A 24,372-nucleotide genomic window follows, 5' to 3' on the forward strand; every position below is an offset into this window, starting at 1 on the left:
ATATGTGAGAGCTGACTAATTACGGACGCTTCTGGCAAAAGCACGCTCAAGGGTATCGTAGAAGAGCGTTGACTGCATGCGAAGACCGTTGAACGAACGCAATCCACTGATGCTTGCCGGAAGATATCATACTTCATCTTGACCGACTTAGTCAAGTTGTGTCCATACTCGCCTTCATAGCGCGCTCCAAGTCCGCGTCGCCAAAGTCATCTGAGCCATATTTCCGTCGATGTTGCTCGAGTAAGCTCTGCTTCTTGACGTACTCCATCACAATTTCTTCTTCGGTCTTCTCCTGCTGCGTCTTCTCCTTGCCTCCCATCGCATGCTGCTGAAGCGCGGACTCATTGGCCTTTGGGCTGACCGAGCTTTGACTGGCAGTGTAGCTAGGCGGATCCGCGCTTGGCTCTCCCTCTTTCGCTTCGTCGTCTTCCCTCTTCTGCCTTTGTACTTTGAGGCTCTCAGCAATTGCTCGCTCAAGCTCATCGTCATGCAATGTGGTGGACTGGGAATGCTCCGTCGTCTCCACTGCCAACGCCTTGCCGGCTTGCCTTGGGTGCTTGTCATATTGTTTGTCGGCGTCAGCTCGCATAGAGCGCTCCCTCTGCATGTCATCCAGTGAAGCTTGGATTGCCTTCTCTATATCTGCGTCTTCATCCGCGTTGCCTCTCGATGTTTCTTGCACGGAGAGGCGGATAGCTTCCCTCAGCTCGCCTTCCTCGAGAACACTCGGGCCTTCGGAGGTACGCGCATGTTGCAAACTTGCCTCTTGCGCTCCCATGCGCAGCATTGCGCTTTCGGGATCGCCGTGCGTCGCTCCGGGATAATCGTCACTCTTCTCAAACGCTCTACTGGCACTCGAAGCTCGGCTTCGTCCAGTAACGTTCGGTAGGTGGTCGGCTTTCTCCCTCAGCCGATCCATCAGCTCGTGCTTCTTGCGCCTCTGATCCTCGAGGATTGCCGCGACAATCTCGTCGGGGTTCCGCTTCTTCTTGACAGTCTTGATCAGTTCTTGCCACCTTCGTACAATGCTTCCGCGTTCTTCTTCGGTGCTGGCCGTCCACTCCTCGTAGCCTTGTGCTGTGCGTGCTGCGATGATGTAGTTCTGCACAGAGCTGCCCCAGATCTTCTGCATCTCCTTGTAGACACCTTTCATGGTATAGCCAGGGATGCCGAATATGGCTGCTCCGGGCTTGAGAGCGATACCACCAATGCCTTTCCCAATGCCCTTGAAAAAGCCTGCCGGACCTTCCTTCGCAGCGCCACGCATGGGTTGCGTGACGAGGCCAGTGATGCCGTCGAACATGCCATAGCCAAACTCTTTTGTCGCAGCCTTTAGACCCGATTTGAAGTCTGTGATCTGCTCCCTCTTACGCACTGTATCGTCGCCGTACAGTCTCGGCGCATTGTGGAAGCCAGTGGCAAGACTGTGCGTAAAGTCCATCGGCGATGAGAAGCCAGCACCGACGATCTTGCGGATGCCCTTACTGGTATCAATCACTGTCTCTACGGTAGACTCACCGTTGTTGCCTCCATTACCAGACACCGAGGCACCACGAGACCGGCTACCCGAACGAGAACGCGTACGCGTGCTGCTTGCAAGTTGGCCACGAAGGGCATCCGCCATCGAAGCTGGTATGCTGCCGCGAATGGGTGGCGACAGCTGCCCTGTATCGGTGCTTGAGCGTGATGAGGACGCCTGTAGCTTCGCAAGAGACTCTTGCAGATTGAACGCTGAGTTACTGCGATCACTTGTTGGCGTAGTCATGCCGCTGGTGACGGCAGTATCACTGCCACTACCTGATACGGCACCTGACTGACTAGTGCTCGCGCTTCTATCGTTGGCGGTGGAGCTTGCAGTGGTGGTTGATTCTGTTGAATGGCTTGGAGTGGCGTCGCCGCCATCGACAGACTTTCGCTTCTTTGCCGTGTCTGGATGTATGTGGAGCGCCTTCAGTGTATCGATCGGCATATCTGCAACACCCATCATCATGGTGCTCATGGTGCTCACTATCGCCGTTGCGCCGCCACTGATAGGGTCCCATGGGCCGTCGTCAGTCTCATACTCCCGTGGCCGGTATAGCTTGATGTCGTTGAAATCAAGAAGCCCCTCGTTCGCAAGCGTGCAAGCGGCCATAGCACTAAGTCGTACTTGCGTGCGCTTCAAGCGCCATACCGCAGCGCGACTCGGTGACACGTTGCATCGCAGTTTGTCGACATCGAGGAACTGATGAAACGACTGTGCACCAATATCGCTCCCTCGCTCGCTTGCAATCTTGTCCGCGAGCTCCTGCGCCCTTTGCTGACTTTCCGGTCTGAGACAGTACTCGATCGCTTCAGCCAAGTTTTCAGCCGTAAGCTGCTTGTGCGGAATCGGTTGCGGCCCAGCACCAGCTCTTGCCACCATACTGCCCCAGAACGGTTGATCACCGAAGAAGGGCACAACCACGGTAGGTCGTCCGGCCGTAATGCCGGCTGCGGTGGTACCTGCGCCTCCGTGATGGACGACGCAGCTTACATGCTTGAACAGCCAGTCATGCGGGACGTTGCCAAGCATGAAAACTCCATCAGGCTTGCCCAGCTCGTCAGCACCCATGCCACCCCAACCTTTGGAGATGAGCGCACGCTGACCGGTGATCCTGACAGCGTCGAACAGCAGCTTAGTCATCTCATTCGGATCATCAAGCACAATTGAGCCGAAGCCAATATACACAGGTGGCGGGCCAGCATCCAGAAAGGCCTTCAGATCCGGTGCAGGTGTGTAGTTGGATGCCAGGTTGAGGAAGAAGAAACCAGATATGGCTATGTTCTGACCCCAGTCCTTCGGCTTTGGTATCAGTGCCGGTGACCAGCAATACGTATGCGGGATTTGAAGGCGTTGGAGCATTCCTGGTGCCCATACAAGGCTGATCGGCTCAAGGCCAAGACTGTTCTGGCGAAATCTGTTGATAACATCTCCCAGGCCCTGCCATGTCAGCATTTCAATGAGCGTGTATGTGATGTAGTTCGTCAGGTTTGGATCGGCATTAGAGGACTGAATGTTTGCCAGTGGATGTGGGAATGCTTGCGTGGGCGAGTAAGGCATCGTGAACATAATGTGGAGCGGAAGACCCATCTTCTCCGCGCAGTGGATATGAGCGAACGAGGGTGGGTTGGCAACGATACAGTCCGCGACAAAAGGTCTGTTGCCTGGCTCCGCATCGCTGTCGGTGGGATGGCTTGCCGTCCAGTCTTCGATTGTTTCATTCGTGGCCTCCGGACCCAGACCGTCACCCGCTTCAAAGCACGACCGCCAACAGCCTTTCAAGTACTCCCCGACCTCCTTCCGCCGCTTCCCAACGTCACCTGCTCGGAGCGCGTCGAAGCTTGGCATAAGGCCCGGATTCTTCACCATGAACGCCATAAGCTGCGCTGGATCGCCACCTATGCTGAAGAACTCAAGGCCATGCTCTCGCACAAATTCCTTGAAGTTGGGATGCGTCGCCAAGCGTACACGGTGACCGTAGGTATCTTTTAGCACCTTGCCCAGTGCGATGAATGGTTGGACATCGCCTCTCGAGCCGACCACTTGTATGACAACATTCATGGGCGGCGGAGGTAATTTCTCGCCATCACCTCCCAAGCTCTCCGGAATGTATGGAGCTGGAGGCGTCGGCTCCTTTTCCGTTTGGTCTTGCTGCCGTCGTAGAGCCGGTTGCAGCAGGCTTGACAGCTTACGGCCACTCTGCTTGATTCGAATATCCACCCGTCCGTCATCCGTGACTTGTGCCTTTGTCCCAAAGCCATCCTGCTCGCTCTGTACTTCACCATAATGGCCCCCATATGCAGGAGGTGGAGGCGCACTCGTCTCGTTGTCGGAAGCTGCACCCTCACCCGACGCCGTGGGCAAATCGCGGCCTTTGGTGTTGGCGTCCTCGCTCGTCACTGCCGCTCCGGCCTGTTCCACCATGATTTGGGGTACGCTCGGGTCCTTGCCGGCCTTCTTCCCATCTTCGTCGCCAGAGGCCATGCTTTCGGCGATGGCAGCCTACAAGGTCAGCATCTGATCAGGAATCCGCCAAAACTTGTGATAAGACCTAGATGATAAGACTTATGCCGTCTTTACTACGATATGGTTTGTGATCGACGTGAACAGCCAAGCGTCGTGGGAGACTCCTGCGCGAAGAGTGCACGTATTTACTCGCAACAAGCAAGACATCTAGATGCGCGTGGCACGCTACGTCACTGGAGACCTGCAGGGACACAGGCGCGTTGATTGTGCGCGTGTCACTCACCCAAGCCGTTCGGGCTTCCGGGTCATTGCGGTGAAGAGAAGGCGACGGACTCACTCCCAACCCGACACCGAAGACCGCGAATGGAAGAGGGAAGTCTGCTGGCTGCAACTGGTTATTGCTTGCTGACACATCCTCTTCGCCACTTTCAGGGTTCCATCTGCACTAAAAGGGATAGCTACAACGACAAGTGAACGAATGGCGCAAAGTCGAGGTGTCCACCAGGCAAAAGCATCGTGTCGGACTCGAGTGGAGTTTGCTGTGCAGAATGCTCACGATCCCTCCACCAATTTCATGTCGTAACACCACAGACCAAAATCCCACTTCATGTCCGAACGTGCCGGGGTGTAACACCGTTTGGGCTATATGCTAACGGAACTCCAGGTCAATCCCGGCTGTGACAGCTCAACAACGCCAGAGCCTGCCGAGCCTTGGTCTGCAAACGGTCAATCTACCTCCAGGCAACAGATGATCTACTACCGCAGCTACGTTTGCTGCCCGAAGCCACGCTGACTTATCATGCAAGGTGCCTTGGTGATTCATGCTGTCGAAGCGTATGTTGACACCAGACATCATGTTCGTGGGCGATCACAGTTCCGTTTATCCCGCACCGAGGCCGAGCTGCATTCGTATCTAAGAGCCTCGCTGCGTCCTGCACTTGCAGTAGGCAACAGACGCGTAGAAAGCGTTGCGAAGAAATGCTGTTCGTGCCTCGACATCAGGTTGTGCTGATTGCGCACATCCCCTGCCCACTCTCTTCAGAAGTCTTGCTTCACTCCTGGTCTTGTCTCTGTACGCTAATCTCTCTGACTACCATGATGTCTGTTTTATGCTCTCTGTCTTCTGCTCGGTGGGCTCGATCGACGTTAGCACTCCCATGGGAAGCAGACTCCCCACCCTCCGAAGTGGTCATGGATTGGCCGTTGTTGTCTCCGCTCCAGATGTGGGCTTCGTGCGGCCACCGCTTGATATTCGACCATAAAGCAATCTCGTCGTCTTCGGCGACCGTGTCTGCTCCCTTGACAGATCCGAATGCGTACGCTTTGCTTGCCCTCTTCGCAGACGGGTTCTGAAGCTCCGAACCGTCATTGCCACTAACACCTCGCTTGGATGGCCGACCGCTTTGGGATCGGTAACCTGAGCTTACCCTCTCTCCAAAGCGCTTGAGCAAGGGCGCGAAGGTTGGAACGCAGGAGATGAATACGCCAAGGTTGATCTCCACGATCGACCAGATAATGATCGATTGGGAGTCGGTGTAGTGCACCAGCTTAGCGATGGTACGCATGCGGATGATCTGGATGATGGACACGAAGAAGCCAAGTGCAAAGAGTCCCCCCACCGCCAGCTTCTTACCGAGACTGAGCTGCAGCCGCTGAAGGATAGGGAACGGTAGAAGGATAATCAGGATGTCGAAGCCAAGGCTGGATCCACCGAGACCTGAATAAGTTGCATGTCAGCGTCTCGCAAGCTTCAGAGTCAAAGGAGGGAGCCAACCGAAGTATGACGCAAGCTGATCGATGCAGGTGCCAGGCAGTGTCGGATCCCATTGTTTTGCAACCGGTCGACAAGCGAAGGACAGCAGGAACGTGTAAATCAGCTGATTAGCGACGACCAGTCCGAGCACAGCATACAGAATGCGTCTGTACGTCGAATTAAAGCCTGCCAAACGCAGGTACGACGTCAATAGGGAGCCTTTGAAACCCAGAAGAGCAAGGCAGTAGATCGGCCCGCCCGCATATTGTACTCTACTGAACGGGACCGCGTTGGTCAGAGGGAAGTCGACGGCGTTGAGACCCAAACCCCATCTCGTCTGATAGATTGCGATGGTGCTGTACCCGATGCCGAGGAGTGCGCCTGCCAAAGCGGAATAATCATCCAGTCCAAGGGTCTTGACTACCGTCACCCTCTGAGTGAAGCGGATGGCCACGGCGAGTATGGCAATACCTGAGAACACAGAAGCGATGGCGATGATTTTCCCAGCATCGGAATGGCTAGGAGCGGTTTCGAGGTTATATACCCAACCGGCTGCAAAGATGGGCATTTCTGCAAGATTCGTGCAACGAAGCGAAGGAGACAACAGGACAGAGCCGACACTTGAGGCTGGCTAAATCACACCCTCAGGTGGCTGGCCATGTGCAGCCCGACTACATCGACGCAAGCGTACACCCCATGCTAGATCATCGCGTGGGACTTCGATAGTTCCAATGCTCATCCGAGGTTCGCGGCATCATCCGTCTCCTGTGACTGGCTTCGTTCCCCAGACTTAACGCATTGGATGGAGCGTGCACAGTCTGCGACCGAGAAGGGGATGTTGTGATCTTCCAGGCCGGGCTCGCTAGGGTGCTGAGTCGTTGAGACTCGGACCCTGCTCAAGGAGTCCTTGCTGCGAGCCTAGCATGGCAGCACCCTTGATACCCATGCGTTCCTGCAGCATAGTCGGTGTCGAGCTCAGCCCGGAGGCATTCAAGAGGCATCGGCATTAAGGAACGTGCGGCCGAAACTGCACGATCATTTACCAGGGAGCTACGCGAGGATGCGCTTACGATGTGGCTGTCGCTAGATCATACAGCCCACCATTGCATTGGGTGCCGCTTGCTCCCCGGTAGCTTGGCTACGCAGGGTGCTGGAATTGCAGAGCTTGTGATATCCCAGGCTACCGTGCTTTCGACCCTCCGAACGGCAGTATTCACTACCAAGTAAGTTAGGCATTGTGTGACAGCACAGCGTCAGGACATTTTGAAATACTCATTGACAGCATAGATCGGTCGAAATGCAACTCGGTACTGGGAAGGTCTCGGCAGAAGTAGAGATGTCCAGGCCCGGGTGCCGCACTGCAAGGGCCGCAGCATGGCGCTGCTCACACATCCCGAGGAAGCCGGCTTCAAGCCCACAACGGCACCGCACCGCTTCGCACAACGGCGTGTACCGCGCGCTATCAAACCTTGGCATGCGCCAGTTCCCGCATCCTACTGATCCCTCTCACTTTATAGTCGACGCCAATCACGGGAGATAATGTCCAGACCCTGCAGGATGGTGCCGTCCACCGGCATTTCCACTAAACAAGGCCTGCAGGCTGCAGCCGACCCAGGGCACAACGGCCATGAGATGCATGGAAGCAATCGAGAACGGAACAGGCACCTCGGCATCCCTCGTTGACGTTGCATAGTGGTTTATATTGCTCCCAAGGTAGGTCGGCGGAAGTTCTCTGTTGTTTCAGCCAACAAGCAGCCATTGCTTCCTGTCACTTCCTCATCACCTGCGCTCAGTCTGCAGGCCGTCATGCTGTCTACTACGTTTCTCGCGCTCCTCTCACCGGCGATCGCCAGGGCATGGATGCTTCCTGAGCGCTCTCTCCCGGACACACTATCCCCTCGAGGTTTCCTACCGACATCCTCATGCAGATGCTTCCCTGGAGATCTCTGTTGGCCTTCTGAAGCAATATGGGATGCCTTCAACTTCACAGTAGGAGGTCGCTTGGTGGCCACGGTCCCTCTAGCAGCACCTTGCCATTACGATCAGTACGCACCGTACAGCAACGACACTTGTGCAAACTTGCAAGCCAACTGGCTTTGGCCGCAACAGCAGTAAGGGAGACCGTACCTCCTCTTATCTAATTACTCAATGTGCATACTGACTATACAGCTATGACTCCTCCTCATCCATAATGGCACCCTTCTTCGCTAACCAGAGCTGCGACCCTTTCACGCCTCCATCGGCTCAATGCGTTATTGGTACCTACGTTCAGTATGCAGGTAAGCATCGTGGCCTCATCCATCGACAAGCGTGATACTGACGAAAACAGTAAACGTTTCTAGTCCCGCAGATGTGATTGCTGGGATCGCTTTCGCAACCCTGTTCAACATCCGTCTTGTCATCCGCAATACCGGCCATGACTACAACGGCAAGAGCACTGGTGCCGGCGCCCTTGGCTTGTGGATGCATCATCTTAAGAACATCAGCTTCTCGCAGTGGTCCGATCAATATTATAACGGTACTGCCATCAAGTTGGGAGCAGGCGTGCAGGCCATCGAAGCCTACGAAGCTGCCGATGCCCAAGGTCTACAGGTCGTTGGCGGAGAGTGTCCGACAGTTGGCATTGCTGGCGGCTATACGCAGGGTGGCGGTCATTCTGCGCTCGCCTCCAAACACGGTCTTGCCGCTGATCAAGTGCTTGAATGGGAAGTCATTACTGGCACCGGCCAATATCTTATCGCAAACCGCCATCAAAACTCCGATCTGTTCTGGGCGCTTTCCGGTGGCGGTGGCGGCACATACGGCGTGACGCTGTCGATGACTGCCAAAGCTCACCCAGACACGCCAACTTCCGCGATGAATCTCACTTTCTTGAGTGCCGGCACCACGCAGGACAACTACTACAGTGCCATTGAAACATTCCACGCCAGCCTGCCCGCTATCGTTGACTCGGGTGCGATGAGCGTGTGGTATTTCACGAACCAATCCTTCGCCATCTCTCCGATCACCGGCCCTAACATCTCTGTACCTCAGCTCAAGGTGTTGATGTCACCGCTCGAGACGAAGCTGCAGCAGCTGAACATCTCATACACAAGCTACTACGGCCAATTTTCCGGCTATCTCAAGGAGTACAATGCCATGCAAGGACCAATTGAAGTTGGCATCGCTCAATACGGCGGTCGCTTAATCCCCCGCTCGGTTGTGCAGCATAACAACTCGGCTCTTATACAAGCGTACCGCGAGATAAACAACCTTGGCGGTCAGTTTATCGGCGTTGGAGTTAATGTCAGCATGGCCAATGCAGGGAATCCGTACAACGCGGTGAATCCTGGCTGGCGGACAGCGCTGATTGACACTGTGCTCACAACGTAAGTTTATCCGCGTTGTCCTTGTGGTCTCAAAACAGCTGACGCTTCTTGCCACAGACCTTGGGACTTCACTGCGCCTTGGACCCAGATGCTCGCCAATCAGCAGCTTATGACCGATGTTCTCGTTCCGAAACTTGCGGCCTTGACGCCCAATGGCTCATGCTATCTCAACGAGGGCGACTTTAGACAGCCAGACTTCCAGGACGTCTTCTATGGTTCAAACTACCCGAAGCTTCTTGCCATCAAGAACAGATACGATCCTAAGCATATGTTTTACGCAACGACTGCGGTAGGTTCGGAGTACTGGACACCCCAAGCAAACGGGACTGGCAGGCTATGTAGGTCGTAGATTGATACGTCAAGCGTGGCGGTGTCATTAGACGTTCTGCATAGCAATGGAGGTTGAGTGGATAGACATAGAGTGAGGTGTAATGGAGAGATCTTGGATGCATATTCAGGCATGCACCCGTCTCGAGCTGTGCATCTGCTACAGTAAGCGCGCCGAGCTTCATCGTTTGCCTTTCTTGGTAACAGTGTGGTCTTGTGCAAGCAGGTAATCATTCCGTTCGTGTTCCGTCCAAGGATTACTCCCCCGCGGGCGGCAGCGTCAACGAGCATCGCCATTTGGCAGCCCGTAGCTCGGAGCGACAGCTAGTTCCAATACTGGTCTTGAGAAAGAACGTCGAGACGGTGGACAATCCCAGGTGGATGGTTAATGCTGCAGCACGCTCCACAGGCCATAGCTTAGCACCGAGTTGAGTGAACAACCTTGAGATGGCAATGGCGATTGATGTTCAGCATTCCTGACCATCGCCGTGTACTGTGACCGAGGTTCGCACAACACTAAATGATTGTCGGGTTGATGACGCTGGCGGCGTCGAAGTGATCAACAAGCGCTGCGTTGCGCGGAGCTTCCTTTTTGTAGAAGACACCACATCGTGGTCCTGCATCCGCCTGTTACACAGATACCTTGCATCAATACACAAACAGCTGCCTACATCCCAATCACGTAGGATTATGACTTCAGATAACATGGACCGACTCTGAACAATCCTGGACACAATACTTTTGAACGCGCCGACAGGAAGAGCCAGGATGGACCTTAGCAGAGGAAGCAGTGTATACTCTACCGATCCTAGTCGCAAGCCGACATACCTCAACTACCGAATCAGTCTGGAGAGCAACAGTCGACCAGGATCTTCGATGGCATCCAATACCGCCAAGGAGTACGTCGAATCGATAAGCTCCCTGTCTTCTCAAGCAACCGGTGCGACTGGCCCACAAGCACTCACGCCTATCCCGCAATCACCAAACCATTCACGGCAAGGCAGCTATCGCCCGTCATACATGAATCATGCCAACGGCGCGTCGTCGGTATCACTATCGAGTCAACCGAAGGATATCCCAAGGAAAGACGTTCCCACCACATCACTAGTGGATGCCGTTGACCTAAAGTCTGCTCCCTACAGGTCGTCTGGTCTGCTGTTGCTCTTCTTCGCAAGTGAGATACATCGCAAGACTATGTACTACGTCGAGATCCTCATCAAGCAGAAGCGATACTCTGGAGTCGCTATAATTGGGAGTCACGAGCATGAAAGCCCTCTGAAGCAGTTAAAAATGGATTTATACGGCTTGGTCGGAAAGCTGGGCAGAGAGATGGCCGTGCAAATGTACACTCTTTCTGCGCCAAGTGAGAGCGAAGTTTTTGCTGTTGTGGACCGGGCCATGAAGAGCGACGGCAATGTGAGAAGCGTGCTTTGCGGCGTGGCGCACGAGAACGCAAGCGTAAGCGCAAAGGATATTGTTGAAATTCCCGGCGGTGTCCTTGCAGACTCATGGCAACGCAGCGTTGGGTACTTGCACGCTGTCGCAAGGACAACGATACCGATTCTGGCAGACCAACCGTCGCGCTCTGAACCGGGTTCTTTCTTCGTTCTCACCCCGGAAGACGCTGCCTCGCCCGTCGCACGGGTTAATCAGGTCGCTTGCGACGAGTTAGTATCACAGCTTAGCGCTGCTTCCGCGATGCAGAACGTCACCGTGGATCATGCTGAACGAGCTCTATTCCCCGAGCCGGAGCCCGAGGCGATAGAAGCAACCGGCATGGTTCCTCTACTTAAGAACTATGAGCTGGACCATGAACCAGTGTTCGCGCCATCTGAGAGTCCAACAAAGCTGTGGAACATGTGGGCTTTGGCAAATGAGATGAATGGCACAGACTGAATGCAACGCTTGTGTTTTTACCCGTGCTATTTGCGTACTGGCTCTTTCCAACCATACCGGTTCTTGAACCATCTGATCACATACACCAGGGCAACCAAGACTGGCACCTCAATGAGAGGTCCCACAGTCGATGCCAGAGCCTCCTCGCTTCCTGCGCCATATACGGAGACGACCACGGCAATAGCCAACTCAAAGTTGTTGGACGCTGCTGTGAAGGCCTGCGTGCACCCGATCTTGTAGCCGAAGCCAGCGCGCCACATCATGATCGCCGTGAGCGGGAAGATGACCAAGAAGTAAACCACCAGTGGAGCGCACACGCGTAACACTGAGGTGATCTGCTGAACAACGTGTAATCCTTGACTTGCAAATAAGACGATGATGGTGTAAAGCAATCCAATCAGCGACAACGGCGCAATGAAGCGAATGAAGTACTTCTGGTATTTCTCTTCGCCGAGCAGGGCCCGCAGTGCCAAGCGGGTAATGATGGCTGCGGCCAATGGGATGCCCAAGAACACCGCGACGGAGGTGGCCGCATCTTGATAGAGGTAACCGTCAAAGTCCGCTGGATCATGCGAGACGACTCGGATGTAGAAGACGGCCATGGGTGCAAACAGCACAATTTGCAGGATACTGTTGAAAGCCACCAGTACTGCGCAATAGTCGCCATCGCCGCCTGCAAGGTCCGTCCAGATCAGCACCATGGCGATGCATCTTGCCACACCAACGAAGATCAACCCATCTCTGAGCGCTTGTCGATCCGGTAGGAAAGCCCATGCCAGAGCGGTCATGAACAGCGGCGCTATGATCCAATTTAGGAGGAACGAGATTCCAATCTGTCGCCACAGCTCCTTTGATTTTGCCAGGAGGTGTAACGTCTCGAAGCGGACCTTGCAAAGAATTGGGTACATCATGACCAGTAAACCAACGGCTATGGGTCCGGAAACGCCGACGAATGTACCGCGTTGCAGCGCTGGACCGACCGAGGGGACCAAGTTACCCAGAATTATGCCAAGAGCCATGGAGAGGAGGATCCATAGGACGAGTAGGCGGTCGAGGATCGAAAGACCTTTGAAAGGAGGTGGGAGAGGAGTCTCATCGCTCGAAACGGTGATCGCTTCTGTTGTTGTTGTTGATGTCAGCTCATTGCCTGTTCGTTGCGTGAGCTGCGTTGAAATTGTTACCTTGACCTCTTGTATATGCCGCTTCAACATCACCATCCTTTACATTGAAGCCCTCCGTAGGCTTGCCGTTGAAACTCGGCGACGACTCGCCCGCAGTGGCAAACCTTCCAAGCCCGGCGTCTGGTTTGGGATCGTTGGCAACACCTCTTTCAACGGTGTTCATGTTGTGAGCTTTGCAGTATTGTATGGTGAAGAATCGTAATGAAGCAAATATGAAGATCCGCCCTTGAGGAGGCGTTATATGTCGAGAACCTCGTACACCGTAGCTTGTTAGAGAGGCTCGAGCCAATGGCAAAGATTCTGTGACGTCCAGAATTGCGGCCAATCAACAGCGAGCAGTGCCATCCAGGGTCTATCAAGAACTCAGTTCACTGGCTGTAGCAGTGTTCTGTACATGTAGTTCTACCGCGGGCGTCGAATGTCACCGAAGGATAGACACGAGCGTAGGACTGTGCGCGGGTTGATAATGTAGTTTTTGGAGAGTTATATGTGCCAACGATGAAGTAGTCTACGCTCTGCGGCTGCATGGTCGCATGGATGAGCGATTGAACCCTCAACGACAATAGCTCCTGGAGCTGCCACACTGAACCTCTTCGTGTCACTCATGAACCTCATTCCGATGATTCAACCGGACTTTTTTGGTTCTTTCTCGGTTGTTGTCTCGGGCACTGCGACTCCCTCGAGCGGCGCATCCCTTTCGTTCGCCTGATAGCGAGCATCGCTTTCATAAGTCATAAACTCATCGTCGTTAAGCTTCCGGTAGCGGATCCAGAAGATGACCGTTTGCACAGCCAGAGCTATAGCAGGACCAGCCCAAATCCAGATAAGATGAGGATCAGCGATAGCTGGTGTAAGTATCTCACCGAGTGCGTAAGATAGAGCCTGATTGAACAAGAACGCCGCCATTACGAGAGACTTCATACCTGAATGCAGAGGGGCACGAGAGTCAGCTATGTACCAGAGGGCTGCGAGGGGATCAGGAGATCGCTCTGCTTACCGGGTGGCGACCTGGCATATGCCAGTTCGTACGCGGTCACGTTGCAAAAGCTAAACGACTGTCAGTGCACGCCACGATACAGATGCATAGTCTATGTGATGAACGTACCATTCTGAGAGTGCCCCCAATGCATAGTTGGGTAGTTGCCACCAAATCGAGATTGGTGACACCTCGCCGTCACTTCCGCAGGCAGTCGCATAGTAGCCGCACGGAGATGTCTCGTAGATCCTCCATTGCACAATGGCGGCAATGACGCCGCTCACTGAGGCTATCGAGAAGCCTAGGGTGATGCGAGAGATTCTTCCAAACTTTATGTTGAAGCGGCGAAGCGTTGGATACACCACATACGAGAGGATTGGAACGGCTACGATGATGGTGAGTGGATTGAAGTTGTTCAGCAAGTCGTTGGGAGCTCCGTGGGAGGTCATGGTTGAGCCTTGCGACGATGAGACGGAACCTATGCCGCCGTCGTTGCAGTCTGCACTTCTGATTAGCGGGTCACATCAACCGACTGGTCTTGTTGAGATCTTACTGTAGATCGGAAAGTAAAGGAAGACCATGCAAGCAGTCAACGTGCGGGCAACATCGTCAACGTCCTTGTCCGTCCATGTGATTTGTTTGTTTCGGAACGAGGTAATCCCATCCTTGGCGAGCTCAGACGGCTTTGCGGCTTCCCAGAAGTTCTTCTTCCAAACAACGAACTTGTTGCGTCTCAGTGCCAGCAAGATGATACCAGGGACCTTTGTCAAAACGCTTCCGTTGGGTGGATACTTGATGAGCTTGTTGTTCAAATACCAGAGAAGTGCCGGAAGTAGAAAGTATACAATGCCAGGCAGGAGGAATGCCAACCAATACCCAACATACTTCTCAGAGTACGTGGTTGCGATCGCGAAAAAGGCGCCAACGTTTATTAAGGCGTAGAAAATCAGCATGATCGTTTGGATTGTCGTCTCAGGGTCTACGACCACCCTTTCGCCGCTCTTGAGGACCCGAATATACGGCTTCTGGTGCTGATATTGATCGAGAACCGTCGGCGCAACGTTGGGCTTGAAGGCACCTGTAGAGCGTCAGCAGATATGGGGATTGGTTACCGAGACGGTGCACGCACCGGCGCCTATGGCCAACAAAAAGAGTGAGATCATGAAGGGCGCGATGCCGTGACCAGCGATTAGTACAGAAGGGATCGCACCACAGATCTTTGGTACGGTTAGCTAATAGCACCATCATGACGACGGAGGAGAATACCGTACCATGATAATATGCGCGACGCCGCAGATCAAAACGCCGATCAAAATCATCTTGTAGCGCCCTGTGTAGACGTCGGCTAAGTAGGCCGCAGGTATCGGTATGGTATAAGCTAGGAATGAGAAAAGCAGGCCCAAGGCCACGGAGAATTGCAGGCCTTTGCCGAGAGCGCCTGCGGTCTCTTCGCGGCCTTCTGCAGTGTTGGGAACTGCACCAGATCCGCTTCCGCCTGTGACGCATCAGCATTTGTTTCTCGGGCAAGGAGGAGAGAGTTTCAATCTTACCTGGCGGAAGTGGAAACTGCATGAAGTTGGCGAAAATGGTCTGCACGCCGTAGTAGGATGCGCGCTCAGCGAACTCTACGATACAGAGCATGTATGCCGTCGTTGGGATGCTATCGGTGACTTTTCGCAGAGTGCGTGCTTCTTCTTCTGTGGGCGGGGGGTACTGCTCTCTTTCCACGACGCTGGCACTCCGCTCGCCAGTCCTCTCCACATCGACGGCACTTGCGCGCCTCGCGAAGTCCGGGTCCTGAGTAGCTGCGCCATCTTCGACGGCAAAGGGGTTCTTTCCATGCGGTCGCGCCACTTCACCCGGAACTCTCGTCGAAATAATATCTGTGATGAGCTCTCCTCCTCCCGCTCCAGCTGCGGTGCCGTCAATATCGTTTATGCCATGATTCGTAGGTCATACGTACACATATTCGCAATTGTTGGAGTTGAGGAGGGAGTGACGAGCGGTCGCGACGGTCCTTAAGCCGGACTGGAAGGGCGCAACATACACGGGAACTTGTGCACTCGGATATCCCGACGTAGCAATCGACCATGCAACCATCTTGGCATAGCATATACCAAGAGACCGATGGAGAGAAGACATCCCGCACACCTTCCCTGCGTAGCTGACATGCAACTTCTCGACCAGTAAGGTTGTGAGAAGAGATAAGACGCTTCGGCAATCTAGGTAACCTCGCATGCATGCATCGTAGTTCTATCGTATCCAAACGCCACAAAATGATGTTATCTCCATCGCTGTGCCAGGACTGGCAGTTCGAAAGCTTTCTAGTCGATCAAGCATAGTGGCGGCACAGTCAAGAAGCGCACATTAGTGCTTCGCCGGAGCTTGGCCAGATAGTAGCGTCCATGGCGGCCTTTCGTCTTGTTACCACCCTCGCAGCGCTATGTGAGCCAAGCCTGCACGCATCCGATACCCTATCAGTGGAGACCAGAGAGACGACGAAAGGCCGCAATGGGTCTGGCATATTCTCCTTCTGTGTGTTACCCTCGCCTTGTCGCTGCTACGCGCGGCGCAAGTGCAAGTGGCGAGGTCAGAGCATACGACCGCGCTTCCCCAATGCCTCGCAATCTCTGTACGGCGCCGAAGGCTTGAGAGCACCTTATGCCGCATACAACCTTGCAGGGAAGTTGCTGGTGGCAAGCGGTGTTCCGCGGCCGAGGTCTGTCCGTCCGCTTGATGTACGCGTGGCATGCTGGAAACTGCACGTTTGCAACACTGTGGCTGCAGGTAGCTCGGAAGTCGCATCTTCAGCTCCACGGACCAGCCTTTCACGCTTCAATGCTGAGCTTGCTAGCGGTATTGGCAAAGTCTTATTGTGAAGCAGCCTCTACTACTGTCGTAATGTAGACGGTGTGAAAGATGATAATGCGTGTTTGAAACAGTTGCTTTGGCCTGTACGCACCGTGGATCAGTTGAGCTCGCACATGGTCTAACGATGAACACAATGTTCCGTCAGGGTGGGCCACCTTCGCGGCTTCGTGGTGGTCGTCCCGTCGTTTCGGACTCAGTCATAAGGTAAGGCAGTAATTGATCGCCCAACGCTCGCAGCCGTAGGTTTTTACATCCTGACTACCCACTATCTGCACATCACGCTTCAAATGCTCGGCATGCAATAACTCCTCACCCACGCTGCTGAACAACAAAGCTCTGCTCAACATCATGTTACGAAATGTTTCGCCCAATGCGCACTAACCGCCCTCCCCTCATCGAATTGCTCCTTCTGTATCCGCATCACGATCGCTGCATGCGTGTGCCGTACCTTCTGGATATGCACTGGATACTTTACCAACCCGACATGCGCATCAAGATTATCGATCATAGCGAACTGCTCGTCTGTCAAAGCCAGGGACGGCCAAGGCGATACACCGCTCTCCTGCTGCGTCTGCGCGAGCTTACTCGTGCTCGTAGAATGCGAGACTGCAGGCTCGGGAGGCGGCGTAGGAAGGTAGCCGGTCTGGTTCACTTCATTCATATGCGTTTCCTCGCCAGCTAGTCGCTCGATGACTTTATCTTGTACTGCTTGTGCTTCTTCTAGGAGAGGGATGCGATAGCGTTTCAGGTCTATCAGGCCGCCCTTCTCGTGAAGCGCGACCCTGCGCGAACTTTGATATGTTTGGTAGCCAGCATTCACCATGAAGAGTGGGATCGCGATGGGTATGAAGGTGAAGAGGAAGGCGTAGAAAGGTAGTGCTTCTCGCGCTTTATCGTACCGTTCTCGTAACGTCAGCGCTTTGGTGGTCGGAGTTTTGCGAGGCGTGACTGGATTGTCCGGATCAAGCACGACTGGCTGGTCTTGGTCCGGCAGTGGATGCAGTTCCACCGCATCCAAGTCAACGTATGGGTCTACCCGGCTGATACCGCTAGTATAGAAAGGCACGCTGCGGTCGTTGATTGTGTTCGCGTAGATACTCTTCCGCTGGAACATGTTTAGTCCGCGGACGAAGATGCTGTTTGGCTCTGCCAGAACGCTAAGTAGTGGCTTGCCGGTATTTCGAAAGTTGTCCACGAGGAACATTTGCTGTCCGCTCGTGCTCAAGGTGCGACTTCCCAAGAAGTTCCAGGTCTGCGCTCGGTAGCCTAGCCTTGGTGTTCGAACTCCCAAATGCGGTGTGGCGAAGGTCGTGAAGTTCATCGGTCGCAACTCATCGAAGACGCCATTCGTGTATAACAGGCCGACCACATATCGGGCAATGAGACCGCCCAGACTATATCCTGCTACGCTGATCTTGCTCAGTTTGCCTCCTGCCTCCGTGATCGACTTGATCTTTTCCTCAATTTCATGTGTGATCCTCTCAGCTCCGACCTCGATGCCGTCGTAGGTGAAGTTGTCCCGATTACTCTTTGGTATGAGTATATAGAGTCCTTCCTCAGCATGCTGTGTGACGAGAGTATCTCGGAGATGGCTGAGATGTACAGGATTACCCCATAGGCCATGTATCATCACTACCAGATGCTCGGCCTTGCCGGCATCCTGTGGTATTTCTGCGGCCATCGTGCTGTGCTGGGATATTCGGGGAGGGAGCGAAGCGAAAGCTGTAGAAGAGAGGCACTCTTCGAACCAGGGGAATGGCTATATGCGCGAAGACAGTGAAAAGGTGCTTACCACGGCCTACAATAGATCCGACGCCAGGACACGCGCCGTTGTACGTGAGTTTAATGACGTTGCTGAGGCGCTCCGGAGATCGTACATCTGGCGCCGGAGCGGAACGATCTTGCAGCCGAACATCGAACATCGTGGCTGTAACTCGCACACAACATCCATCATCCCGCCTCATCACCTCAGCATCTATGCCGTAGGATCGTGGTTCTGCGGATGACATGAACTTCGAGTGTGCGGACATTCACTCCCTGGTAGAAGCGGTCTTCTTGATCGATGAGGGTTACGGTAAGTTGAAGCTTGCCGTCTCTCCTTCTCCCCAACTTCATCACCAAATGCCCACCACCTAAGCAGAGAGCCTTCTCGTATTTCAGCATGTTCAAGCTGCTACTGCACGATCTCAGAGCATCCGCCCAATGATGATGCATTGCACCAATTATGTCCGCCATCCCAATATCGTATGACCCCGCAAGCTTACAATCGGTCACACCTCTGACGGGAATAGACCACTTGCTACCACTACTATCACCTGGGGATCTGGCACCTTTTGCACGATATCAACCATGGTCTTTTCGACCACCAACCTCTTCAAAGGCATTCCTTGCCCTGAAGGCGAACGCTGTAAATTAACCAACTGCATCTTTGCCCACAATCTCCGGCCCAAGGCTTCGGCAGAGTTAACCAGGACAACCAGCGAAGCGACTCAGCAGCAGTATGAATTAGAGGCACCCGCTGACCCAGCACCGAAACGGAGGCGCCTGACTTACGAAAAGCCGGAAGATAAGCCACCAAGCCAAGCAGACCTGATCAGGACTCAGCTTCTCCAGGAGCGTAAGGCACTCAACGGCTCAGACACGACATTCACGAACGTGAAGCCTGTGACACCAACTAGCCTAAAAAGATCGGTGTCGCCACCCGCCAAAGCAAGCTCCAAGGCGACTTCACCCGTGGCAAATGCGACAAACATCTCTAGTGACAAACCGAAGACGACACATGGTTATGTTCGCGAGGAGAAAGTCGCACTCAACCCTCGTCTTATACCTAACGATCCCGCTGGACATGCGAAACGGATGTTGTATTTAAAACATCTCCATGGCGAGATGGTACGCTTGAATGAAGAACTGCGGGATCGAAAGCAAGTTCAATACAAGAACGGGCTCATGTTGTCTGAGACGGAGCTTATCCGTCTTGCCCTAGACGAAGAGGAGAAGCTGGCGAGGGAGCAAGGTAACGTTTACGCCAACGTAATCAAGCTGCGTATTGGAGCATACAAGAAGATGAGGGTCGATGCGTGGATCATGCATGTCATGAGCACGTCGCTCTTCAAGCAGAAGCAGCAAACCCTTGCCAAGCCGAAAGTGGGCTTGGATGCGCCCATTGTAATCGAGACTGGTCTTACTCCAGATGAGGAAGCATCCATCCTTCCACAATTAACCATCAAGAATCAGAAAGCATTGGACAAATTCGGTTACATACCTACTCCGCCAACCTCAGATCAAGCAGCCGAAGCAGCGGCGGCAGTCGAAGCTAGCAAAAACTACGAGGAATGCGATCGCTGCATGGCTCGCTTCCAAGTATTCCCTCAGCGCAACGAAGAAGGTCTACTAACATCTAATGGCAAATGTCGACATCATCCGATGCGGAAGGTCTATCCGCAGAGGTCGAAGGCCGACACTGGACCGAAAGAGGCCTTCTATCCGTGTTGTAACGAACCGGTCGGGAGGGCAGGATGTACGGTGGAGGAGCACCATGTATTCAAAGCTAGCAGTCCGGCGCGGCTCGCGGCTGTCATGCCCTTCATCTTCACGCCGGAGAATGAGAGCCCGGCGAAAGACGCACACGGAAACGTAGCGAAAGCGGTAGCGTTGGACTGCGAAATGGGTTACACGACGCTAGGTTTCGAGCTCATCCGCTTGACGGCGGTCTCTTTCCCGGAAGGCGAAAAGTTGATCGACGTGCTGGTGCGGCCGCTGGGCATCGTGCTGGACCTCAACTCTCGTTTCAGTGGCGTCTCACTGGAGAGCATGGCCAATGCCGTACCGTATACTCACCATCACGATGCCATACCGGCACCACAGCTCAAGAACACGCTCGACGACTCGCCTCCACCACCGGCGCTACCAATCGTCAACAGCCCTTCCGCAGCACGGGACTTATTGTGCTCCTTCATCACGCCCACCACTCCCCTCATCGGTCACGCGATCGACAACGACCTCAACGTCGTCCGCCTCTGCCACCCAACCATCATCGACACCATCATGCTGTACCCGCACCCGCGCGGCCTGCCCATGCGCTACGCGTTGAGGATGCTGAGCAGCAAATACCTCAACCGCGGTATCCAGCTGGGTGGCGACAAGGGACACGACTCGCTGGAGGATGCGCGCGCGACAGGGGATTTGGTGAGGGTGAAGGTGGGCGAGAAGTGGAAGATGTTGAAGATGGCGGGGTGGAAGTTTGTAGAGGGGGAGCTTGTGCCGCCGTTGCCGCTACCGCCGAAGGGTGACGGTGGCTTGGCTGAGAGGGTGCTGGATGGTGGGGTTGTTGCGAAGAAGCGGAAGAAGAGTAGCGATAGTGTGAATGACGCGCGGAATGAGACGGACGACGAGAGCTGAGATGCTAGAGTCTTATGGCGAACCCAGACCTTGGGACGCCGGCGACGTAGAGACTGTGCCCCTCCAGACGGCTTATGACCTAGCACGCCAAAAGTGCGGCTTCTGTATCTGTGCTGCTGGTGGCGGATGAGAGGCAATGCGAACAAGACTTCGATTATACGATTAATCTCTACTCTCAAGGCGCGCTTATTGTTTGAACCCAACATGCTGCCCCGGACCATCACATATTCAAGACGCGCCTGGTATGAAGAAAGAACGGTCGCACCAGATCTCGCGCGATTGTAACAGGCGCCCTGCAGACCGGGATCGCAACAACATCATGCCGTCGCTTGGTAGTCGCAAGGTCGGCTCATGATAATGTTGCCGAATTGTGACCGCTAGACGCGCTGTCGTCAGTACAACGGGCTAAAGCCGCTTCATAATTCGTGGTCCGCTCAACAACCTTCCTTTACGCTGCAAAATGGAACACCTCGATCAACCTCACACCTCATGCGCACAACAATCACTAGTAGGATGATTGGACCGCTACTCATCGAGCGTACCTAGTAGCTTAACAATATGGTTGCGATGCCAAAGCTGCAACAACTCGACAGTCACGATTCACTCGCGCCCTCCCCATATCGTCCATATCCAACGGTGGCGCCGCGGTCAGTGTCGGCCGCCATACCTGCGAATTATAAAGTATACGCCAAATGCCAGCCCGACTACTGTGTGAACCAGAACGATGTAGCGGTAGATGCGTGCTTGTATCGTGTTGGCGCATGGTCCCCCTTCGGGAGCTTCTTCCAGGTCCGTCTCGTTGGGCTTCAGCTCAGTGTGCGTCGAGATTGAAAGTCGCTGGGATTCGGAGGATGCCATTTTGCATACCGAATGGGGTCGCGGCGAGGCGTGAGTCGTGGACAATGAGCACTAACGTCATGTTTGTCGCCAGCCTTGCGGCGCGTTGAGCCGTGTCAAGCGTACGATGTCTCGGCTGCGATCTGTTACCGCAGCGCCTCTGTGGACCTTTCCGGCTGAAAGTGAACCGGGCCGGCTTCTACGCCCGCATACAGGCTGGCCGGTGATCTACGGCAGGCATCTACGCGACGAGCTGCCTGTCCAGTCAGGCGGGGGGATACCCTTCGTGCGCAAGCGACCTTGCATTGCATCTACTCCGCAATCCGCAGGACCTTGCACGCAAACGCCGTCAAATACCCAAACCCTATTAGCAGCGTTACAATATCATTGCTCATACCCGCCACGAGCCTCACTCACACTCTGTATAGCAGGATAGCTGAATACCTACTCCATTGTTTGAAGATTTCAACGTACCTTAGTGGGCGTTGGAAAAAGCGTAAATTGGCAGAAGGTAACTTTCATACGAGTCAGCGAGTCCCTGCGTGCTTCGCCTCCCACAAGAAGGATCAACAGCGCCGGCGTTTGACCCACTTGCACATCCTCCTCCACCATCCGGTCATACGGCCTATGAGGTGCGGAGGGTGCGTGAGCTGTTAAAAAGGAAGTGTGATCAAACATACAACACCGAGTTCGCGTCAGGCAGATTTTTTTGGATACGAGCAACGCCCAACATGCCGCCCTTCGCGGCCACGCCAACGACCAGGCTCCAGATCAACACTCACCCACCGCCAGCGGACGACGAGCTCGAGTCTCCCATCGAAAGCTTCGCCAAGTTGAACATTGAGGAGGAAATGGGCGACGTGGTGGAAGCACTACCACCGCCCAAATTCCTCAAGCTCGTGAGGCCGGAGCTCACCGCTCGCTCCTCCACCGACCCGTCACCAGCGTCGCTGCTGCAAGGCTACTTCTCCAACACGCATCAGCGACCGAGCAGCAGCCATCGGAACCGCTCGCCCTACAGCCGCTCCCACCTGCGATCCCGAAGCTCGGCTTCCGCACTGCTTACTGCGCCTGTCATGACCCGCGCGCACAGCCTGCCCAACCCGCACCTTCCCCGTACGCCAGAAACTACCGTACCGGGCACCCCAACGAGCGGCTCGCTTAGTCCGGGCTCACACAGTCCCATGAAATCCCCTGCTCGCGTCAGGTCACCCTTCAAGCAGGAAGACGGGCCGGCGCCGCGGTCACCCAGCTATGCCAGTGGAGGCGCGATCGAGAGCATACAGGAGGACAGCGAGCTGGACCTTACCCCACGAAGCACACCCGTCACCGTCAATACCATGCCGCAGCCCACAGCCATGGCGTCCTTCTCCCGCTCAGGCTCCCTACGTCGCCGGCCAGCAAGTCCACTTCACAGTCTCACCAACGCACCAACACACCAACCAACCAGCTTTCCAGCAATCATCACGGAGTCGAACGTAACAGCGGCCTCCTCGGGGAGCTCCAGCCCCTCACTCGGCCCACAACGACCGGAACGCTACAACGAAGCCTATCCCAGCCTCCACCACTACGCCAGCACCTCCTCCTTCTCCAGCATGCCCTCAACACCCACATCAGCTCGCTCACGCTCACCCTCCATCTCCTCCTTAGACACGATCGAGGACACGCCTGACCTGGAAAGCGAAGCGATTGAAGACGAGCGCATTGAGCGGTTGAAGTTGGCGGCGGAGAGGCAGGAGCGGATCGAAAGGGGCGAGGATGTGGATGGTGAGGAGGCGGAGACGGTGGGCGGGTTGACGAGGCGAGGCAGTTTAGATGGTCCGAGGAGTGGGTTCGGGAGGGTAGGGAGGGAGAGGAAGCGGTGGAGTGTTTGTGGTGGGGAGAGGAGGGCGGATCTGGATTTGGAGACGATTTGGGAGGATTGAACGTATCTTTACGATGGAATGACCTACGCTTCTCGAGAGCGCCGTTACTGCGTGACCTCTGCGACGATGGTGACTGTCCCAAGTAGCTTACTGAGAGACTGTCCATGAAATGTCTACATCTTGTCGGCGTCTCCGTCACGTGCTGATAGCCGATAAGCCTCTGTGCATCAATTATCACTTCAAACTGCCCGCTCTGAATATTAACATATTGTCGTACGATCATGCCGTAGCACCAACACTGCCCGGCCACAATGGCTACCCCCGACCGCAGCAACCCACAATCCCTCCTCCCACCCCCGTTCAACACCTCCACCGTCCCTCTAACGCTGATAGCACAAGGCGCCGAATCCCTCCTCTTCCGCACCACCTTCCTCTCCCCGACCCGGCCCGCAGCGCTCAAGTACCGTCCGCAAAAGGCATGGCGGCATCCAACCCTTGACAAGCGACTCACGCGCGCGCGCATCCTTGCTGAGGCAAGGGTGCTTGTCAAGTTGAGTGGGGAGGGTATAGTATCTGGCTCCGGAGGCAGGAAGGTCAAAGATCCGAAGAAGGAAGGGAAGGGTAGTGAAGGGGTTGGGAGTCTAAGGGGTGTGGTCCCTGCCGTGTTGGCGCTGGATTGGGAGAGGGGGTGGTTGGTTACGGAGTGGATTGCTGGACGGACTGTGAAGCAGGCGGTTTATGACACGAAGAAGGCGCGGGGTAGGGAGGGTGCGGGTGAGGGTGAGGAGAAGGTGGAGGAGTTGAAAGGGTTGTTGCGGAGGATTGGGGTGGTGTTGGGCCGCTTGCATGCGGCGGGGGTGGTGCACGGGGATTTGACTACGAGTAATATGATGTTACGCCCTTCCTTTACAT

General features: G+C 54.8%; 12 protein-coding genes across 12 annotated transcripts; 7 read left to right on the forward strand and 5 right to left on the reverse strand.

The window, feature by feature from the left end:
- Positions 1–151: 151 nt before the first annotated feature.
- On the reverse strand, positions 152–4,006 carry BAUCODRAFT_64703 (glycosyltransferase family 1 protein; the record flags this gene model as incomplete). Its single annotated transcript, XM_007675519.1, has 2 exons — positions 152–1,829; positions 1,911–4,006. 2 exons carry the CDS (start codon positions 4,004–4,006, stop codon positions 152–154), a joined length of 3,774 nt encoding a protein of 1,257 aa, XP_007673709.1.
- Positions 4,007–4,103: 97 nt separating this feature from the next.
- On the forward strand, positions 4,104–4,679 carry BAUCODRAFT_386501 (uncharacterized protein). Its single transcript, XM_007675850.1, has 2 exons — positions 4,104–4,357; positions 4,421–4,679. Exons 1-2 carry the CDS (start codon positions 4,200–4,202, stop codon positions 4,569–4,571), a joined length of 309 nt encoding a protein of 102 aa, XP_007674040.1. The 5' UTR covers positions 4,104–4,199; the 3' UTR covers positions 4,572–4,679.
- Positions 4,680–5,373: 694 nt separating this feature from the next.
- On the reverse strand, positions 5,374–6,288 carry BAUCODRAFT_45393 (uncharacterized protein; the record flags this gene model as incomplete). The annotated part of the gene is made up of 2 exons (XM_007675461.1): positions 5,374–5,705; positions 5,763–6,288. Coding segments are annotated over 2 exons (858 nt in total), but the record flags the coding sequence as incomplete, so codon positions are not given.
- A 273-nt stretch (positions 6,289–6,561) lies between these two features.
- On the forward strand, positions 6,562–7,414 carry BAUCODRAFT_386331 (uncharacterized protein). The gene is made up of 2 exons (XM_007675851.1): positions 6,562–6,964; positions 7,029–7,414. Exons 1-2 carry the CDS (start codon positions 6,813–6,815, stop codon positions 7,279–7,281), a joined length of 405 nt encoding a protein of 134 aa, XP_007674041.1. The 5' UTR covers positions 6,562–6,812; the 3' UTR covers positions 7,282–7,414.
- A 187-nt stretch (positions 7,415–7,601) lies between these two features.
- BAUCODRAFT_65846 (uncharacterized protein) lies at positions 7,602–9,458 on the forward strand (the record flags this gene model as incomplete). Its single annotated transcript, XM_007675581.1, has 4 exons — positions 7,602–7,852; positions 7,911–8,020; positions 8,071–9,109; positions 9,167–9,458. The coding sequence occupies 4 exons, from the start codon at positions 7,602–7,604 to the stop codon at positions 9,456–9,458; spliced, it is 1,692 nt and encodes a 563-aa protein (XP_007673771.1).
- Positions 9,459–10,204: 746 nt separating this feature from the next.
- Positions 10,205–11,201, forward strand: BAUCODRAFT_22281 (uncharacterized protein; the record flags this gene model as incomplete). Its single annotated transcript, XM_007675256.1, has 2 exons — positions 10,205–11,103; positions 11,141–11,201. 2 exons carry the CDS (start codon positions 10,205–10,207, stop codon positions 11,199–11,201), a joined length of 960 nt encoding a protein of 319 aa, XP_007673446.1.
- A 157-nt stretch (positions 11,202–11,358) lies between these two features.
- On the reverse strand, positions 11,359–12,768 carry BAUCODRAFT_137198 (uncharacterized protein; the record flags this gene model as incomplete). The annotated part of the gene is made up of 2 exons (XM_007675852.1): positions 12,514–12,768; positions 11,359–12,449 (listed from the first exon to the last, which is right to left on the reverse strand). Exons 1-2 carry the CDS (start codon positions 12,674–12,676, stop codon positions 11,359–11,361), a joined length of 1,254 nt encoding a protein of 417 aa, XP_007674042.1. The 5' UTR covers positions 12,677–12,768.
- Positions 12,769–13,137: 369 nt separating this feature from the next.
- Positions 13,138–15,130, reverse strand: BAUCODRAFT_120266 (uncharacterized protein; the record flags this gene model as incomplete). The annotated part of the gene is made up of 7 exons (XM_007675853.1): positions 13,138–13,436; positions 13,511–13,560; positions 13,619–13,988; positions 14,043–14,567; positions 14,619–14,706; positions 14,761–14,984; positions 15,040–15,130. 7 exons carry the CDS (start codon positions 15,128–15,130, stop codon positions 13,138–13,140), a joined length of 1,647 nt encoding a protein of 548 aa, XP_007674043.1.
- A 482-nt stretch (positions 15,131–15,612) lies between these two features.
- On the forward strand, positions 15,613–16,537 carry BAUCODRAFT_386533 (uncharacterized protein). The gene has a single exon (XM_007675854.1). It carries the CDS (start codon positions 15,895–15,897, stop codon positions 16,366–16,368), a length of 474 nt encoding a protein of 157 aa, XP_007674044.1. The 5' UTR covers positions 15,613–15,894; the 3' UTR covers positions 16,369–16,537.
- BAUCODRAFT_386509 (uncharacterized protein) lies at positions 16,538–18,286 on the reverse strand. The gene has a single exon (XM_007675855.1). It carries the CDS (start codon positions 18,039–18,041, stop codon positions 16,707–16,709), a length of 1,335 nt encoding a protein of 444 aa, XP_007674045.1. The 5' UTR covers positions 18,042–18,286; the 3' UTR covers positions 16,538–16,706.
- Positions 18,287–18,709: 423 nt separating this feature from the next.
- BAUCODRAFT_52429 (uncharacterized protein) lies at positions 18,710–20,629 on the forward strand (the record flags this gene model as incomplete). Its single annotated transcript, XM_007675475.1, has 1 exon — positions 18,710–20,629. A coding segment is annotated over one exon (1,920 nt), but the record flags the coding sequence as incomplete, so codon positions are not given.
- Positions 20,630–22,024: 1,395 nt separating this feature from the next.
- BAUCODRAFT_31249 (uncharacterized protein) lies at positions 22,025–23,714 on the forward strand. The gene has a single exon (XM_007675355.1). It carries the CDS (start codon positions 22,327–22,329, stop codon positions 23,518–23,520), a length of 1,194 nt encoding a protein of 397 aa, XP_007673545.1. The 5' UTR covers positions 22,025–22,326; the 3' UTR covers positions 23,521–23,714.
- Positions 23,715–24,372: the final 658 nt, after the last annotated feature.

This window comes from Baudoinia panamericana (genome assembly GCF_000338955.1).
Source record: "Baudoinia panamericana UAMH 10762 unplaced genomic scaffold BAUCOscaffold_3, whole genome shotgun sequence".
Classification (NCBI taxonomy): Eukaryota; Fungi; Ascomycota; class Dothideomycetes; order Mycosphaerellales; family Teratosphaeriaceae; genus Baudoinia; species Baudoinia panamericana.

Coding starts and splice junctions, on each gene's coding strand:
- BAUCODRAFT_386501 (XM_007675850.1), top strand. CDS start 4,200: ATGCGCGTGGCACGCTACGTCACTGGAGACCTGCAGGGACACAGGCGC. Junction 4,358..4,420: donor ACCGAAGACCGCGAATGGAA/GAGGGAAGTCTG, acceptor CGCCACTTTCAG/GGTTCCATCTGCACTAAAAG.
- BAUCODRAFT_386331 (XM_007675851.1), top strand. CDS start 6,813: ATGTGGCTGTCGCTAGATCATACAGCCCACCATTGCATTGGGTGCCGC. Junction 6,965..7,028: donor ACGGCAGTATTCACTACCAA/GTAAGTTAGGCA, acceptor TTGACAGCATAG/ATCGGTCGAAATGCAACTCG.
- BAUCODRAFT_386533 (XM_007675854.1), top strand. CDS start 15,895: ATGGCGGCCTTTCGTCTTGTTACCACCCTCGCAGCGCTATGTGAGCCA.
- BAUCODRAFT_386509 (XM_007675855.1), bottom strand. CDS start 18,041: ATGGCCGCAGAAATACCACAGGATGCCGGCAAGGCCGAGCATCTGGTA.
- BAUCODRAFT_31249 (XM_007675355.1), top strand. CDS start 22,327: ATGCCGCCCTTCGCGGCCACGCCAACGACCAGGCTCCAGATCAACACT.